The sequence below is a fragment of the Giraffa tippelskirchi genome, chromosome 4, assembly GCF_054371585.1.
Source record: "Giraffa tippelskirchi isolate mGirTip1 chromosome 4, T2T-mGirTip1v1.2.pri, whole genome shotgun sequence".
Classification (NCBI taxonomy): domain Eukaryota; kingdom Metazoa; phylum Chordata; class Mammalia; order Artiodactyla; family Giraffidae; genus Giraffa; species Giraffa tippelskirchi.
Window position 1 is genome coordinate 92,368,072 of NC_137278.1, and position 17,647 is coordinate 92,385,718.

The 17,647-nt window shown below is 41.3% G+C and overlaps 1 protein-coding gene across 1 annotated transcript in view; it reads right to left on the reverse strand.

Moving 5' to 3' along the window:
- Positions 1 to 17,403, reverse strand: part of MRPS9 (mitochondrial ribosomal protein S9) — a 36,940-nt gene extending 19,537 nt beyond the window's left edge. The window contains exons 1-4 of the mRNA XM_081596260.1: positions 17,260 to 17,403; positions 11,830 to 12,009; positions 4,265 to 4,327; positions 4,146 to 4,176 (exon numbers count right to left, since the gene is read on the reverse strand). Coding sequence (XP_081452386.1) covers positions 4,146 to 4,176; positions 4,265 to 4,327; positions 11,830 to 12,009; positions 17,260 to 17,394 — 409 coding nt within the window. The 5' untranslated portion in view covers positions 17,395 to 17,403. The remainder of the gene's footprint in view (positions 1 to 4,145; positions 4,177 to 4,264; positions 4,328 to 11,829; positions 12,010 to 17,259) is intronic.
- Between the last annotated feature and the right edge of the window lie 244 nt (positions 17,404 to 17,647).

The following is a 17,647-nucleotide window of genomic DNA, read 5'->3' on the forward strand; positions in this document are numbered from 1 at the left end:
TGAAAATTCATCCTCACCAAAGCCAGGTAAACTGAAGGAAACTTCTGGTAAAACAGAAGGAAACTGAAACTGAAACACAACCCTCCGAACTGAATTAAATATCCTCAAGCAAACATTTGGGGTTTTTGGAGAACACTTTGAGTCACCAGTTCAAAACTGAAAACACAATGGACAAAAAACTCAAAGAAATGAGACAACTTGATTAAATTCAGGGGAGAAACAGAAAAAGTTAAAAGAATCAGGAATGCAGACTAGCTTATAAGTAACTTGAAAGAGAATAGACTAAAACATAATATAATACATTAAAAAACAAAAAGGAAACAACCAAAAAATGAAAATGATATAAAGAAGTTAAGAGTCAGAGTTGCTGTGACTGATTTTGAAGGCAACCAAGGAAGGACTAACACTTAAATAATTGCAGTCCAAAGGAAAAGAATTAAAACTGGAATAGAACTAAAATTTGTAACTGTTAGAACTATTTCTGGATGTAAGGACTTGAATCTACCTACTGAAAGAACTGTCACCACTGTAATCTAACCCTCAATAATAATCAGCTGGGTGCCATATTTTCATAAAGCTACTAAATAGACAAAAAACCCTTTAGACCACCGGGGGAAGATGACTAGCACAAAACTTCTCCAAATCTACAGGCAAGGCAACAACGGAGAAGCATTTTCACGTAACTCAAGAAAAGAAGTATGAACCAGAGACTTTCTCCTTCAGCTAAGCTGTCCTTCAAGTATCAAAGCTATAAAAAACCAATTTTAAAAACGTAAGAATTTGTATCTGTGAGCCCTTTTGGAAAATCTACTAGAAAATGAATGAACTGCATTCAACCAACAGATGACCAGGGAAACCTTAGCAAAAGGAATTGTGGATAGCATTTAGTCTCCCACATCTGAAAACAAGGAAAACAACAGTTATCTACTCACTAAAGCTGTTGTGAAAATTACGAGTTAAGGCATGCAAAACACTGAGAACTGTACCTGGTCTGCTCTAAGTTTCAATAAATACCAGTTACTGTATTATTCAGGACACTTTTCAAATCAATTAGAATCAAGTTACCCATAACAATTTTATACTTTTAAATACCCTCTGAATATTATTATGTACATTGTGTTGTCCTCTTACATTTTCTTCTTCCATTCACCAGACTTGCTAGCATTTGATTAATTTCACCAGTTTTTCAAAGGGTTAGTTGGTTTTATTTGTCCTACCCTTTCTTTTAAATTTCTTTAATTCAACCATCCATTTCATTCTTTTTCTGCCTTCTTGAACTGACTACTGTTCATTTTATTTCTAGTCTTTCTCAATGCTTAATAAATACGTTTGCCTCTGTGTTAAACACTGTCCATATCGCATAGGGTTTAATATGAACTGTCATATATTTTTAAACAGTCTGTAATCTCAATTTTGATTTCACTGTAACTGCAAAGTTTTACAGTTCTAATCCACATAATTTCTATTTTTATAATTTGTTGGGTTTTCTCTACAAGCTACTGTATCATAATTCTATTAATATTCCACTGGCATCTGCATAGAAAATGTATTCTTTGTACTTCAATCTGTAGCTATAAAATCATGCTGTGTTACTCGAATTCTTTAGAGCCTTAGTTAACAGCTTTTTGCTTTAAATGTTTTCATGCTAAATGCCTGGTGCAAAAAGGTTCATGGTCATCAAAGCCACTTAATGGATATTAGGTTTTATCAATATAAATTAACATTCCCGTCTCACTGAACCATTCCCTAAGCTCCCTGAATTCCATACTGTCTGGTATTAGATGTTCCTCTTTGCTTCTGTCATCAACCGGGTACATATCTTTGTTTTTTCCAATAATTTTTTAATCACTTGCTTTAAACAGCAGAGCAGGATTTTATGTTAACTCAATCTAGAAGCTTTCATCTTTTGAAAAGGGAAGTGGGAGCACATTGAAAGTGCCATAATCTATTCAAATCTAAAATTCAATGATATTTTTTAACATAAAAATCAATTTGTCCTATAATTACAAAGTATAGCAAAATTGCTAAGTAGGTCAATAGACAGATGGCAAAAAGTATTTAGCTGATTCTAAAGGTATAGTGTTTGAAGTGAAAGTGTTACTTGCTCAGTTGTGTCTGACTCTTTGCGACCCCATGGACTGTAGTCCACCACCAGGCTCCTCTGTCCATGGAATACTCCGGGCCAGGAATGCTGGAGTGGGTAGCCATGCCCTTCTCCAGGGAATTTTTCCAACCCAGGGATCAAATCTGGGTTTCCTGCACTGCAGATGGATTCTTTACCATCTGAGCCACCAGGGGAGCCCCCAAAACACAGATAAATATACTTAACTGAAATGTAAGAAAATCCTACCAACACAGACATGTTTCCAGGACAACATATGGGCATTCTGCAGGGACACACGGACATTTCAGCAGTTACAATCCAGCTGACAGTAGCAAAAACTTCCTACTACTGAGAAGCTGGTATGACATGAAAGGACCAGGCTCAGAGGGGCAGATACACAAGAAGAGAGGCAACTAACAGAGACACAGGTGAGGAGCCTGAGAGGCTGGGAAATGGAAAAACCACTAAAAAGGGGGGGAACATCACTACCATTACGATCATCTACAGAAAAGCTCTAAGTGTAAGCTACTGTGCGCTACGCCTTCAGTTTTATTTCTAGAAAGCGGAGTTGTGTCTTTAAATTTGATTTACATTCTTAATATAGCCTTCATTTATTATCTTCCCAGAAGCTATTAATTAAATTGAGGTCACAGTTTATTATCAAACATATGTAAGAGTTCAGAAAATATAAAAGACAGGAAATATTTCTTAGAAGATTCAAAATACCTCTAACAGGATTCAAAATAAAAGTTATCCTGAAAAGAGTGAAGCAGAGAATGACAGAATGCCTAGCTTTGAATAGAGGTGAACATTCAGCAAAAACATCAATTTGGAACAAATTAATTTTTAATAGAAATATCTACTCTCTTACCAATCAATTTATTGGCTCTGAAACACTCCAATGCCACCCACAAACTGAGCATCTGTGGCCAGCAGGCGACCCTCCAGTGTCTCCACATATTCTCACTGCTGAGAGACACGCTTACTAAGAGTCAGTTGTGTTTATTCCCAAACGTGTTTATTACAATTGTACTTACTTCTATAATTATATGAATTAAGTGTTCTATAAGCAGATGAAACATGGGTGAAAACAGAAAAAGACAGTAGCTGCTTCTCTGAAGACTAAGTTGAATGCTTTAGAAAGATTCAAAGGCAAGTTACTTAAAAAAAAAAAAAGGTTGTTCAACTTCAATGTGGTTGGGGGAACATCTGCAGAAACATAAAAATATTGCTCATTCAGATTTCTTAAGGAAGTTTAAGTTCTTTGCTCCACTGTAAGGAAACCAAAATTGGAACCTTTGATGACACATCAGTGGCAGAGGTGCATGAAAGAAGCAAGGAGGGACAGACACATCCTCAAAGGAAAACTCTCCAGGGTTACAGCAAAAGACTGCTGAATACAAATCTATATTTCAAATGTTTTCAAGAAATGATTTCTGGCTTTAATACTTTTTAAAGTAACTGAAAACTCACCTCCCCCCCAAGCTTATCTAAGAAGCTTCTCATCTGAATTAGAAAATAATATACATGCTATTTCCTGGTGACCTTAAAGCTTGTCCCATGCTTTCTTCAAGATATCAGTTGACATATTTAAAAGATAAAGAGAAAATCTTAAAAGAAACTAGAGAAGACAGGGGGCAAGAGAACACTGCTCATCAGAAACAACAGGTCACATAAATAAGACCAAAAATCTATATTTAGTGAAAATATGCTTACAAAATGAAGAACATTTAAAAATTCTCGTATTTAAAAAAGCTGAATTTGTCTCCAGTAGATCTATACCCAATTCTTCTTCAAAAAGGCATATTAGAATGCAAATAAACTGACATCAGTATAGGTGTAAACTCTAACCTGATCTAATTTTAATATTATTTAGTGAAAAGGAAACAATCTGCAAACTCCAGTCATTCATTATTAGTTATAAAATATTCCTGACTTCTTTCACAACAACCATGACACAGATCTCCACATACCTGAGTGACTGAGGATACATAACAGCACTGTGGAAAGAAAGAGCTAGTTTATTCTTGAGCAAACTCACCTCTCTGTTTTGGAAAAATCTCTTCGGGATGCTGTAAAATAAATTAAAAATGCATTAGGTAATTACTGTAACATATAAAGCTAAGCGAAATTTGTAAAAAGTATTAATAAAGGACCTACCTTCATTATGGGCCGGGCTCGCTTCTCAAACAAACCACTGGGAAAAAGGTAAGTGATCGCCCTCTGAAAAAGACACACAAAATTAGCACCAGTTGTAAAAACCAGTTCATGCTTATGACTAATAGTAACTGAGTGCTTACTACGTGCCAGATAGTGAACCAAGGGTTTCACGTGCATTATCTCACTGTGTAGTCTTTTAAGTGAATTAATAAAACCCCCCACACATACATTCCCCAAAGGGCAGGCCCCACATCCCCCGCCACCATGACACCTGGATGTTTTCAGAAGCTCTCTGAACTTTTCCTAGAAATTGGGAGAGGCTTTTCTACTGTTTTCCCAAGCACGTTCTCTTCAGTGCCTGCTTCTCAATGGGGATGCTCTCGGCATTTTGAACGCGAGGCTGCCCTGTAGACTAACTCCCCCGATACAGTGGGTCATTTTGTCATCCCTGGTCCTTCTCCCAAAACCTCCGCCAGGAACATACCCAATGCTCTTGACAAATCTCGCCCCTACACGTTTCCAAATGCCCTTCACCTCCTATGGGCAGTACTGCTCCCAACCTGAGAGGGACCACGTAAGCCCCTGCAGTCTTTTCTAGCACCCTCCTCACAATCAAAAGGAAAAGCAAACACAAAGACCACGAGTCTTCATCTCTGCTGCACACCATCAGATGAAAAGCCTGTGGACCCTACACCCTCCCTGAGCTCTGGATGGACTAGCAGCCCCTGCAGTACCAGCGCTCTTCTTTTAGAACCTGTTTCTTCTCACAGAAAACATGCTGGGGACTTCCCTGGTGGTCCAGGGACTAAGACTCTGTGCTCCCAGTGCAGGGGCCCCGGTTCGATCTCTGGTCAGGGAACTAGACGCCACATGCCACAATCAAGGATTGGCGCAGTCAAATAAATATTTTTTTTTAAAAAAAGAAAATGTGCTAGACCAGATCCTGTCCCTAGAAGTAGGGCCTATAAATTATGGGGGGCAAATTCAATTACATTAAGGAGCCCAGGTGTGTCTCTGGGTCAAGTTTTACTGATTCTGCCTTCTGGTAATGAAACCAACACTAAAAAACAAAAACAACAACAAAACTCAGGTCAAACACCAGACTGCTACTTTTGTCAACTTTTCTCTTTTTGAAAACACCAGGGGCTCCTCTCTCTCCTTCTCTGCAGAAGGTGGACTTTTTATTTCATAAATGATGTTGATACAAGTGGTTGCCAATTGGAACAGATAAAGCTGGATCCAAACCTCACACCACACATCTGAGTAAACTCCAGATAAGTCAGAGAGCCAAAGTTGGAAAACAAAGCCAAAGCAGTACAACAAAGAAGACAACATGGATGAGTTCTGTCAGGGCCTCCCCTGGTGGCCCAGAAGTAAAGAATCTGCCTGCAATGCAGGAGCCTTGGGTTCGATCTCTGGGTCTGCAAGATCCCCTGAAGGAGGGCATGGCAACCCACTCCAATATTCTTGCCTGGAGAATCCCATGGACAGAGAAGCCTGCCAGGCGATAGTCCATGCGGTCGCAAAGAGTCAGACACGACTTAGTGACTGAACAACAACATAGAATCCTTTAGAAATTTATAAGACTACAGCATGGCTTACCTAAATCCAAAACAAAAAAATATTTTTTGACTGAAAAAATAATGTAAAAAGAAAAAAATTAACCCAAGTAAGTGTCACAGAGTAAAGTAAGGTATTTCTCATTTGTAAACATGCTCCTTACATCTTCAAATTTTCATGAGAATACTGGTGACTGCAGTGTTCCCTCCCATGAAGGCTAAATATGTAACTATATATTCTCAGGCTTCATGTCGAAGTATAAAAGGACTGCAGACGCCATCCGGGACATGGAAGCCCTGGGTCAGGACTGCAATCCCTATTAATTAGGGATCCCAGCTGGGCAGTGGGTCTGCAGCTGTTAACGTGATCAATGACTTACCTACATGTCATCTCTACTGATTCGCTTATAAATTACCAGCAAGTGAGACTAATGTACAGGTGCTAATTTATTTAAACTGTTCTCTGCAGCGCTACACAGCTTTATAAACTGCATCTGGCACCTAATGTTGGCTGTCAGTTGTACTTAGACATGCCTGTCCTAATGACTCTGTTCATTAGAAGTGAGCACAAATTATGAAATATTGTGAAAAATGATACATCAAATGGAATGGGCACAGCAAATCAATTAGAGAAACTTCACACAGCAGATTCGCACTTAGGAGAATAAAACACTCAGATTTCGGAAGGAGGTCTATAATACCAATTAAAAAGTAATTGGTAGACTTTAGCAGTATTATTTATCAATTTGCTGGCTTTTTTCCTGAATTTCTAGACTAACGCAGAACTTAACTTTTAATTCCCAAATACACTCATTAGTAAATGCAAGTGCAATTCTGTATCCGTAATATTTAGGATAACTGAAATATCTCCAAACTTAAAATTGATAGGCTGAAGTCAAAAAGAAAGATGCAAATCCGGTGGTCCTCACCTTTTTGTGTATTTGCAGCATGACTTTGAGAAAAGGAATTTTGATGATCCATGTGAACCATCAAAAAGGGTTAAGAGTCAGCAACACTACAGAGGTCTGTCTACTCCAGCAGAGCCATGTGTGACTGTGTCTATGAATTCTGGGGCCCTGACCACCACTCACCTGACCAGTCTGCAGCCCTGGGTCAAGATTTGCAGAAAATATTTCTACCCTACTCCTGTTATACATGACAGGGCTATTTCTCAGTTTCTGTACACAGAGATCTTCTCTTGGCCAAACTATAACTGCTTTACATTGAATTACAACCCCACTCAGCTGTTATCTGACAGACACTACCCTCCCCCACCCCACTGCCCCAACCTAGCGCAGTGTTCTCAGATGAGAACAGTTGCCTGATCAACATCTGGCAGTCACCTGGGAAACATTTATGGCACAAGAGTTGAGGTCCATGCCATTAAGATCTACCTTCAAAATATTTAGCATGCATTTAAGTACTTTCAGCAAGGTGCAACATACACAGACTACCACTGCTTGTCATGGGCGTCCCTGACAGCTCAGTGGTAAAGGACCTGCCTGCCAATGCAGGAGACTTGGGTTTGATCCCTGGGTCACGAAGATCCCCTGGAGGAAGAAATGACAACCCACTTCAGTATTCTTGCCTGGAGAATCCCATGGACAGAGGAGCCTGGAGGGCTACAGTCCATGGGGTTGCAAAGAGTCGGACACGACTGAGCAGCTGAATACAGCACAGCGCACTGCTCCTTAGAGGGACCTGTTTTTCCTGTCACCTGCAGCAGCAGCGATTTGGGAATGAAGAATGGTGCGCGGCTCCTTTCTTTTCAATATAACTGAAGAAATTAGACAAAATTCAAACTATTTTGAAATGGAGAATGTCTACACCTAATTTCTTTCTAGTGAATTTGCCATTTTACCAACTAAAAGGGTATTTTTCATATAAATTTAGCATTTAATATTTTGCAAAAACATTTCCAGCACATATACAATGCTGGAGCTTTAATAATAAAATTTCTAAATATTGTAACTTTAAATATCAACAGTGACAAGCAGAATTATTTTTATTCATGAATTCTACCAATCATATTTCTTTTTATTTCACGAATCCATGTCAGCCCTCTTTTTTAAAAGGCTTATTAAATTAAGGGTGCATCAACATGCAAGATTAGCTAGGTGTAATTTTCATACTTTTATGTTATATATGCTTCTTTCACTGAGACCAGCTGGATTTCTACTCCAGCTCAACCTTCTGGAATAAAGTTGTAAAGCTAGAAGTCAATGAAAAAGACCTATAAATGAGCTGACATAAATCTGTGATTTTACTTAGAAGGAGGGGCATATGGGTCCCCATGCCGAGGCCAGTGGTTCTTGGTTCTAATTCACACACCTAACAACCTGAGCTGTGCCAAGGCAGGCAGGTGAAGGAAAGCCGAGAGGCAGAAGCAGAGATGGACACGTTGACGTGGAAGAAGGGCAGCGCCAGGTCATTCAGTACAGGAACACCACAGTCTGACAACCATCCCAGAAAGGAAAATCCTGTGGCTCTGAAAGGTTCATTGTGCTCACTGTGTTCTACTAAGTAAGGCAGGGAGACTGCGTCTGATTGTAGAAAGTGTTATCCAAATCAAATCTTTGAAAGCGTGGGAACAGCAGACTTTGGTGAACGCCTTGTATAGTCTTGCCATCCGCAACAATAAACCCCTGCCCAGTGAGGTTTTTATGAAGTTGAAACATGGGGAAGCATCTTAAGCACACACAGGAGGTTTCAGTAAGTGGAGGTATTCTTCATTGCAAATAACGATTAAAAATAAGTTTCTCTCCCTCAGGACTTCCCTGGTGGTCCAGTGGTTAGGAATCCATCTGCCAATGCAAGAGGCACAAGTTCCTTCCCTGGTTGGGGAACTAAGATGCCACATGCCATGGAGCAACTAAACTCACATGCATGGCAAGGTGCAGAGTCTGTGTACCACAATGAAAGATCCTACATGCTGCAACTAAGACCTGACATGGTCAAATAAATTAATATTTAAAAAAAATATTTTCCTAACTTTATTGACTATGCCAAAGCCTTTGACTGTGTGGATCACAATAAACTGTGGAAAATTCTTAAAGAGATGGGAATACGAGACCACCTGACCTGTCTCTTGAGAAACCTGTATGCAGGTCAGGAAGCAACAGTTAGAACTGGACATGGAACAACAGACTGGTTCCAAATAGGAAAAGGAGTACGTCAAGGCTGTATATGGTCACCCTGCTTATTTAACTTATATGCAGAGTACATCATGAGAAACGCTGGGCTGGAAAAAACACAAGCTGGAATCAAGATTGCCGGGAGAAATACCAATAACCTCAGATATGTAGATGATACCACCTTTATGACAGAAAGTGAAGAACTAAAGAGCCTCTTGATGAAAGTGAAAGAGGAGAGTGAAAAAGTTGGCTTAAAGCTCAACATTCAGAAAACTAAGATCATGGCATTTGGTCCCATCACTTCATGGCAAATAGATGGAGAAACAGTGGAAACGGTGGCAGACTTTATTTTTTGGGGCTCCAAAATCACTGCAGATGGTGACTGCAGCCATGAAATTAAAAGATGCTTACTCCTTGGAAGGAAAGTTATGACCAATCTAGACAGCATATTAATAAGCAGAGACATTACTTTGCTAACAAAGGTCTGTCTAGCCAAGGCTATGGTTTTTCCAGTAGTCATGTATGGATGTGAGAGTTGGACTATAAAGAAAGCTGAGTGCCAAAGAATTGATGCTTTTAAACTGTGCTGTTGGAGAAGACTCTTGAGAGTCCCTTGGACTGCAAGGAGATCCAACCAGTCGATCCTAAAGGAAATCAGTCCTGGGTGTTCATCGGAGGGACTGATGTTGAAGCTGAAACTCCAATACTTTGGCCACCTGGTGTGAAGAGCTGACTCATTTGAGAAGACCCTGATGCTGGGAAAGATTGAGGGCAGGAGGAGAAGGGGACGACAGAGGATGAGATGGTTGGATGGCATCACTGACTCAATGGACATGAGTTTGGGTGAACTCCGGGAGTTGGTGATGGACAGGGAGGCCTGGCGTGCTGCAGTTAATGGGGTCGCAAAGAGTTGGACATGACTGAGTGACTAAACTGAACTGTGGATATCAAATTATTTATTTTTGTCCTTAGAAATAAGCAAGCATTTTGTCAGTGTGGAAATGTTAAAGACCCATCAGCTGTACTGTCTCTTTCAGGTGATATACACAGCCAAACCTCTTACAGAAAGAATAGTTTCAGAAACATAAATGGAAACAGGAATTATAAAATGATAAATTCCCATATGATTTCAATGCTTCGGTAATGGTTGGTTGTCACTGTCCTCTTCTGCTGTAGCGTCTACTCTAATGACAAAGAGTTTAATATAAAGCCACAAGAGTCAACTGACACGAAGTGTGAGACTTGGTAAAGCTGGTCAGTCACTGGCAGTAAAGTGGAAGGCAGTGGCATCGCGTCACTCGTGTCCCAGAGAAGGGTTCACATTTCCACACGGGCTCCCAGACGTGGGCGAGGCGAGAGCACACCCCAGCCCACAGCACAGAGTGCTCTCAGGATGAAGCGGCTCCAGGATGAATCCACGTTCCCGACGGGAGTGCAGAGTCTTCTCCCCAACACACCTCTCATGGAGAGTCATGTGACCAAGGCCATTAGAGCACTGGTGACTGATTCAAGTCACGGTAGATTTTATTTATTACAGATAATGGCAATGAGAGCAGCAACACAACACATTAGTCTCATGCTCCTTAGTTATATTCTGAGGTCGCGAACAGGAGTTATTATTTCAGACGGGGAAACCACGTGACAATGCTATGACTTGCTAAACGTGTAAGTTCACGACACTGCAAGGACTGTCCTAATGCCAGCTTCTGTATCTTTCTACAACATCACTTCAACTACAACAAATTTATCTTCTAAAAAAAGATTAATAACAAAGTTCTACATCTATATTCCTCACAAGAAATCCAGCTTCATTTTCAAAGGTTCTACATATTTTAAAGGAAGCTATTGTGTGTTTTTTTCATATTAATTCATGATTTCACTGTTTTATTGGCTAACTCTAAAGAGGATTTTTATTATGTTCGATTAGCCCAATGATACAAAATATTATCAACTTACTTTCACTGAACACACACACACACACACACACACACAGTTTTAAAAGTACAGGAAAGCTGTGACCTCTCACATTTACAGCAAGATTTTAAACACCTCTTCTCTGGAAAACAACTCAATATTTTAAGGGGCAGAGCTAGTAATACTGCTTCTACCTGACTGAATGACAGAATCTTTTAGATGTCTCTAAATAATATATGAAGGGTACTCTAGATGAAAGACACCAATGTGTATCTTTTTCAAACTTCTTAACAAAAAAAGTTAGCTATTTTAATATGTGAAAAAATTGTTTTACATCTTCAATATTTTTGCCTAAATGAATTTCATAAATGATTTCAGTGATCATTATTTTATCAATTGGTTAAGTATTAATAGTAAGGAAAACCCAATCTCTAAAACACATAAAATAATAACAAGTGGTTTAATGTGAATACAATGGCGCCCAATTTTCTTATGTAAAAATTACACAGTGAGCCCAGTCTTTTAACTGGGTGTGCTCAGTTGCGTCCCACTCATTGTGACCCCATGGCCTGTAGCCCGCCAGGCTTCTCTGTCCATGGGATTTTCCAGGCAAGAATACTGGAGTGGGTTGCCATTTCCTACTCCAGAGGATCTTCCCAACCCAGGGATCAAACCCACATCTCCTTCGGCTCCTGCGTTGGCAGGTGGGTTCTTTACCCACTGAGCCACCAGGGAAGACCCTGGTTTAACATCCAAGTCAATTAATGCAATAAATAAATAAATAACCTGTATCCTTTAAAGTATAATTAAAAAATCTCTGATTCTTGTGAGTTTTAACTGACATCTAACACTTTGTTTGAAGGCTTTACTGTTAAGAAATCATGTTTCACTGAACAATGTTAGAAAAACAAAGATCTGCCCTTGTTCCCGTGATTCCCAGAACAAGCACTGCACTTACATCAACATCCTCCTGGGTAAAGGTTTCTGGGTCCTCCCCCATCATGTTGGCCAAGTGTCTCTTCCCAATGTTGAACTCTTCAATCTGCTTTTTAATAAAGTCCACTGTGTAACTTTCACGTCTTAAGGCTGCAACATTCTTCTTTGTTGTTACAGCTGGGGAATGTTTGAGCCTTAATATCTAGCAGAAAATACAAATGGAAAGATAAGATTTTAAATTAAATGATGATCTTATAGGCCACTGTTTCTAAATAAAAGAAAACATTTCAAACAATTGTCTTTTTAGGATGGTACTCAATTGACAAGAGTCTGGAGACGAGATAAAGCTTGCTTTTAAAGGCCTGTGCTCACAAAGAAGTTTAAACCACTAGCATTTCAACACATTAAAAATAATAATAAAAATAATTGGGTGATATGCTACCTCCATTATCTGCTAGAAATATCCACATGTGATACCGACTGGTCAATGTCAGCTGCTATGGGACTTGACGTATAGTGAATGACGGGTAAAACAGGGCAGTGCATCCTCAGTCTTGTCTTACTCTTTGCACCCCACGGACTGTAACCTGCCAGGCTCCTCTGTCCGTTGAGATTCTCCAGGCAAGACAACTGGAGTAGGTTGCCGTGCCCTCCCTCCAGGGGATCTTCCAACCCAAGATGGAACCTGTGTCTCCTGCACTGACAGGGGGATTATTTACCACTAGCGCCACCTGGGAAGCCCAAAGAGAGAAACACCACTCCCCTTAAAATAAGCCTGTGTACATGCAGACAGAAATCAGCGAGCAGAAGACACAGACCTGGTGCATGCTTCTCATGAACAAAATACAGTTGACAAAGTAGAAAGACACTTCTGAGGTCAGGTTACAAGAAGACTCTCCTCCCCCTTTTCTCTCTCTTGATCAAACCAAGGAAAGCAAGATGTGGTGAGCTGCCCCCCAGAGGTCCACAGGCCAAGAACTGAGGGTGGTCTCTGGCCAACGGCCAGCACAATAGCTGCAAGGATGTGAGTCCTGCCCACACCCACACTGAGAATGTGGGCAGCAGATTTCCACCCCTGGCCCGAGATGACCATGGGCTGCTGCCTTGCAGGAGACCTTGAGCAGAAGGCCCAGTGCAACTGTGCCTGGAATCCTGACTCTCAGAGTCCATGAGGTAAACATCTGTTGTTTTAAGCTGGTATATTTGAGGTTAATTTGCTATACAGCAACACATAATCTCTCAACACCCCAATTACAACAATAAAGTAGAGTACAAGAAAGCTCACTTACCCTGTTTTATAAGGAAAGAGAGGTGGCAACAATGGGCATATCTGTTATCAAGTTTTCTTTAAATAAGAACTTTGTAAACTACATGAGGAAAATGAAAACTTTAATGACCCAGTATTTTCCATAATTAAAGTGACGAGGGACACACTAAAACATCTTGGAAGACGAGATCGCCAAGGGAACAACTTATGCTACCAAAGGGCTTTCCTTTCCCATTGCTAACAAAATGGAATTTTAAAAAATTCAAAAATTGTCTGGGGGAAAACACAACTAATGTACACAGCTGTATAAAGCATCTGCTACAAACACCGGTCAATTTTTAAATCTGCTTTGCAAAGGCTTTTGAGGAATTTGCTGGTAGTATTAAGACTACTATAAACAAACTGGATGCTGTGATAAATATAGCACATTATAACCTCCAGGAGCCCACAAGACAAAGAGATGAAAAGAACAGATCCTTAAGACAGAGGCAGTAATGTTTTTCACAATAAAAGCAAAATACACAAGGGCTAAGCCATCGAATATCATCCGGCATTCTTCTCCGGCTGACAGTCCAATCAACAAAGCTTGTTGGCTCAGTAAAATCTTAGAAAGTGCTCAGTAGAAAATCAAGAGGACATACTGATGTTTGTAGTAACAGTTTTCAAAATAGAGACTGCCCTACTGCTTTTTCTATTGTGAATGTCACGAATATTACGGAAAGCTAAATGAGTATTCCTACATAAAATTATATTGATAGGCGTTAAGAATTCATGGATAACCTTTGTATTACACCCTGACTGTCAATTACTTACAACAAAGCCAAAACTACTTTCATTTGTGACAGTAAAAGAGACACATGTACTCCAATGTTCATGGCAGCACTGTTTACAATAGCCAGGACATGGAGGCAACCTAGATGTCCATCGGCAGACGAATGGATAAGAAAGTTGTGGTACATATACACAATGGAGTATTACTCAGCTATAAAAAAGAATGCATTTGAGTCAGTTCTAATGAGGTGGATGAAACTGGAGCCTATTTTACAGAGTAAGTCAGAAAGAAAGTAAGTCAGAAGAAGGTAAGTCAGTCAGAAGTAAGTCAGAAAGAAAAACACCAATACAGTACACTAACGCATATATATAGAATTTAGAAAGATGGTAATGATGACCCTATGTGCAAGACAGCAAAAGAGACACAGATGTAAAAAACAGACTTTTGGACTCTGTGGGGGAAGGCGAGGGTGGGATGATTTGAGAGAATAGCATTGAAACATGTATATTACCACATGTGAAATTGATCACCAGTCCAAGTTCAATGCATGAAACAGGGCACTCAAAGCCAGTGCACTGGGACAACCCTGAGGGATGGGATGGGGAGAGAGGTGGGAGGGAAGGGGTGGGATAGGGAGGGAGGGGGAGTTCAGGACGGGGGGACACATGTACACCCATGGCTGATTCACGTCAGTGTATGGCAAAAACCACCACAATATTGTAAAGTAATTAGCCTCCAATTAAAATAAATAAATTAAAAAAAATCAAGTATCTTAGCATAGCAAAACACTTTCTAATCCCATCTCGCCATTCTCTCATCAGTTATTATACCAACTGTAATTGCTAGAACCAATTATTTGTCGTTGCCAGAATCCACTGACTGTGCACATCTCTGGTGTTTGGGTACCTACTGCATCTTCCTGGAACAGAATCCCTCTTTTCTCATGTAACTCCTGACAGACTCTCCCATTGTCTCCTCAAGAGGATGCTGTCATTCTATCCATTTCAGCTCATTTGTATCAGGCTCTGCATGTCTATGCTCTTCTGTATTTACCTCTACAAATCTCACAGTACACTGTGTGTAGATCCTTGATATTCACAGGTTTAAAACCGGAAAAATCTGGCCATTCACGAGTAATATTCCCTCCTCCACTCAAATTTGGGACACCCAGATATCTGCACTTGTACTGAAGCATTGATGTGAAACATGGATTCCACAATTCTGGTACACAGGAGAAAACCCATCGCAGAGGCTCCCAACCGAGCACCCAGGAGTCACAGTTTAACAGCACTGATTTCTTTTTCCTTGTTGCATCAGTGTCTCTCAAACGTTTCTGACTGTGACTCATAGTAATAGCTACTACTTATATCACTATCTGGAACACACTTATACTTAATAAACAAAAAGTAAAAATACCCTCTATAAGAAGGCTTCCCTTGTGGCTCAGTGGTAAAGAATCTGCCTGCAATGTAGGAGACGAGGGTTCGATCCTTGGGTCAGGAAGAGCCCCTGGAAAAGGAAATGGCAACCCACTTCAGTATTCTTGCCTAGAGAATTCCTTGGACAGAGCTGGTGGGCTACAGTCCATGTGGTCTGCAAAGAGTTGGACATGACTGAGCAACTAACAACAACAAAGACACATAACAGGTGTTTAATAATAATAATTGGAGAGACTTGTACTATACATGGAGAAGGCAATGGCACCCCACTCCAGTACTCTTGCCTGGAAAATCCCATGGACGGAGGAGCCTGGTAGGCTACAGTCCATGGGGTCACTAAGAGTCGGACACGACTGAGCGACTTCACTTTCACTTTTCCCTTTCATGCACTGGAGAAAGAAATGGCAACCCACTCCAGTATTCTTGCCTGGAGAATCCTAGGGACGGCGGAGCCTGGTGAGCTGCCGTCTATGGGGTCGCACAGAGTCAGACACGTCTGAAGCGACTTAGCAGCAGCAGTACTATACATGTTTAAACAAAAAGTAGAACAGACTCTATTCTTCAAAAAAATATGCATTTCATGTATGTCTGTATGTGATTAAAAAAACATAAAGAAAGACACAGAAGGATACATGTATTAGCAGGTTTGGGAGTTCCAGGGAGGGAGAAAAATACTCTTGGCTGCCTCCCCGACACTGCCAACAATAAAGACATTCTGTAACCTACAGTACCTTTCACAGAAAATTGTGTGTATACAAAAGGATACACTCAAAAGAGATGCATGAGAAAGTAAAAACTTCCAGCCTATTTTCCAGTTAAAAAACAATAAAAACAAATGTTTGATGGGTAAATTAATAGATGGATTGGTTGCTGTGAGTTAAAATGTAGAAGAAAAAATGAAAAAAGATAGTATTCCTTTTTTCAACAGTTTTTGATCACAGCACTTGACTTCTTTACAATATCTGGTACTGTTAATCACTTTCCCTCCTTGCAACATTCTCCTCTTTGCTATGACTCCACAGTGCTTGGTTTTTCTCCTACTTCTCTGGTAGGTCATTCCCAATCTCCTGGAGGCCCTTCTTTCTCTACTGTTTGTCCTTCAGGATCTGGTCCTTCTTTTTCCTCACTGACTGCACCCTCCCCCAAACAGTCTAATCCATTAATTACCACACACAAGGTAACACAGGACTTGTAAACCAGCTCTCTTCTTGTCTCTCTTTGGGTCCACTTGGACACCGCAACTATAACTAGGTCATAAATACAATTATTTCCAAAACTAAGCTCGTTTTTTTTCCCTCTCAAATTTTGTTCCTTTTACTCAGATCCCATGTCAGTAAGTGGCATTATCATCCAATCAGTTCTGAAGCTAGAATCCTGGCTTCCCATTGGCCCCAGGATTAAATGTAACTTACAAGTTCTGGTCTCCATCAATCAGAGACATACCACCGAGAAAATTAACAGAATGGAAACTGCTCAGACGCAAGACACTTTAGAAATGTTTCTCTCTCCTCTCCACTGTATGACCTCCTGCATTAAGTCTTTGGGCCACTGGAGGAGTTCAGTTCTCATCCACCTCCACCCTTTTGATCGGAGTCTCGGGGGGCAGGGCTGAACCCATAATCCACCCAGACGACAGGTCAAGGGAGGGGTCGCTCTGTTTCTGTCTTAGGTAAGTTCCCCCTCACCACACCCTGCGAAATCCAGCAACAACCTCAAAGGTTGGTCGCTGCAAGGCAATTCCACCCTCTGTTTACCTGAGACCTCTGTTGGAGCACCTAAGATCCCACAGGCCCCGTCTCCCAATGCTGGGGGCCGGGGTTCGATCTCCGGCCAGGGAACTAGACCTCATATGCCGCAACTAAAGAGATCTCGCAGCCAGCAACTAAAGATCCTCAGATCAACTAAAGACTCTGGCGGCGCCTGGCCACACAGCGTGCTACAGGGACCAGCACCGTCACCTTTCCCAAGCCTTACCTGGCATCTGGTACCTGTCTGCAGCACAGAAGCCGCGGCTTTCCAGAGGCCTTGTTCCCGGGCGAAGCTAACCCTACCCGCCAGAAAGAGCCGGTAGGAAGCTGCTGCGCCGCAGGACATACAGGGAGCTGCCATGTTGGCGACAGGAGGCGCGGGCCGGAGGGCGCTAGGGCAGGGCCTGCAAACTGCGCCGGCGCAATGGGCGCCGGGTCTGCGAGGCTGCCGGGAAGAGGCTCGGAGCAGGGGGCGTGTCCTGCGACCCCGGTTGGCTCGTCGCTGATTGGGCGCGGGAGCACGCGGGGCGTGTCAGCCCCCGGCCCTGGTCCGGGTCTCTAGTCTACTTGGCATCCTGGTCTTTCTGGGCATCCTGAAGTCGGTGGCTCACCAA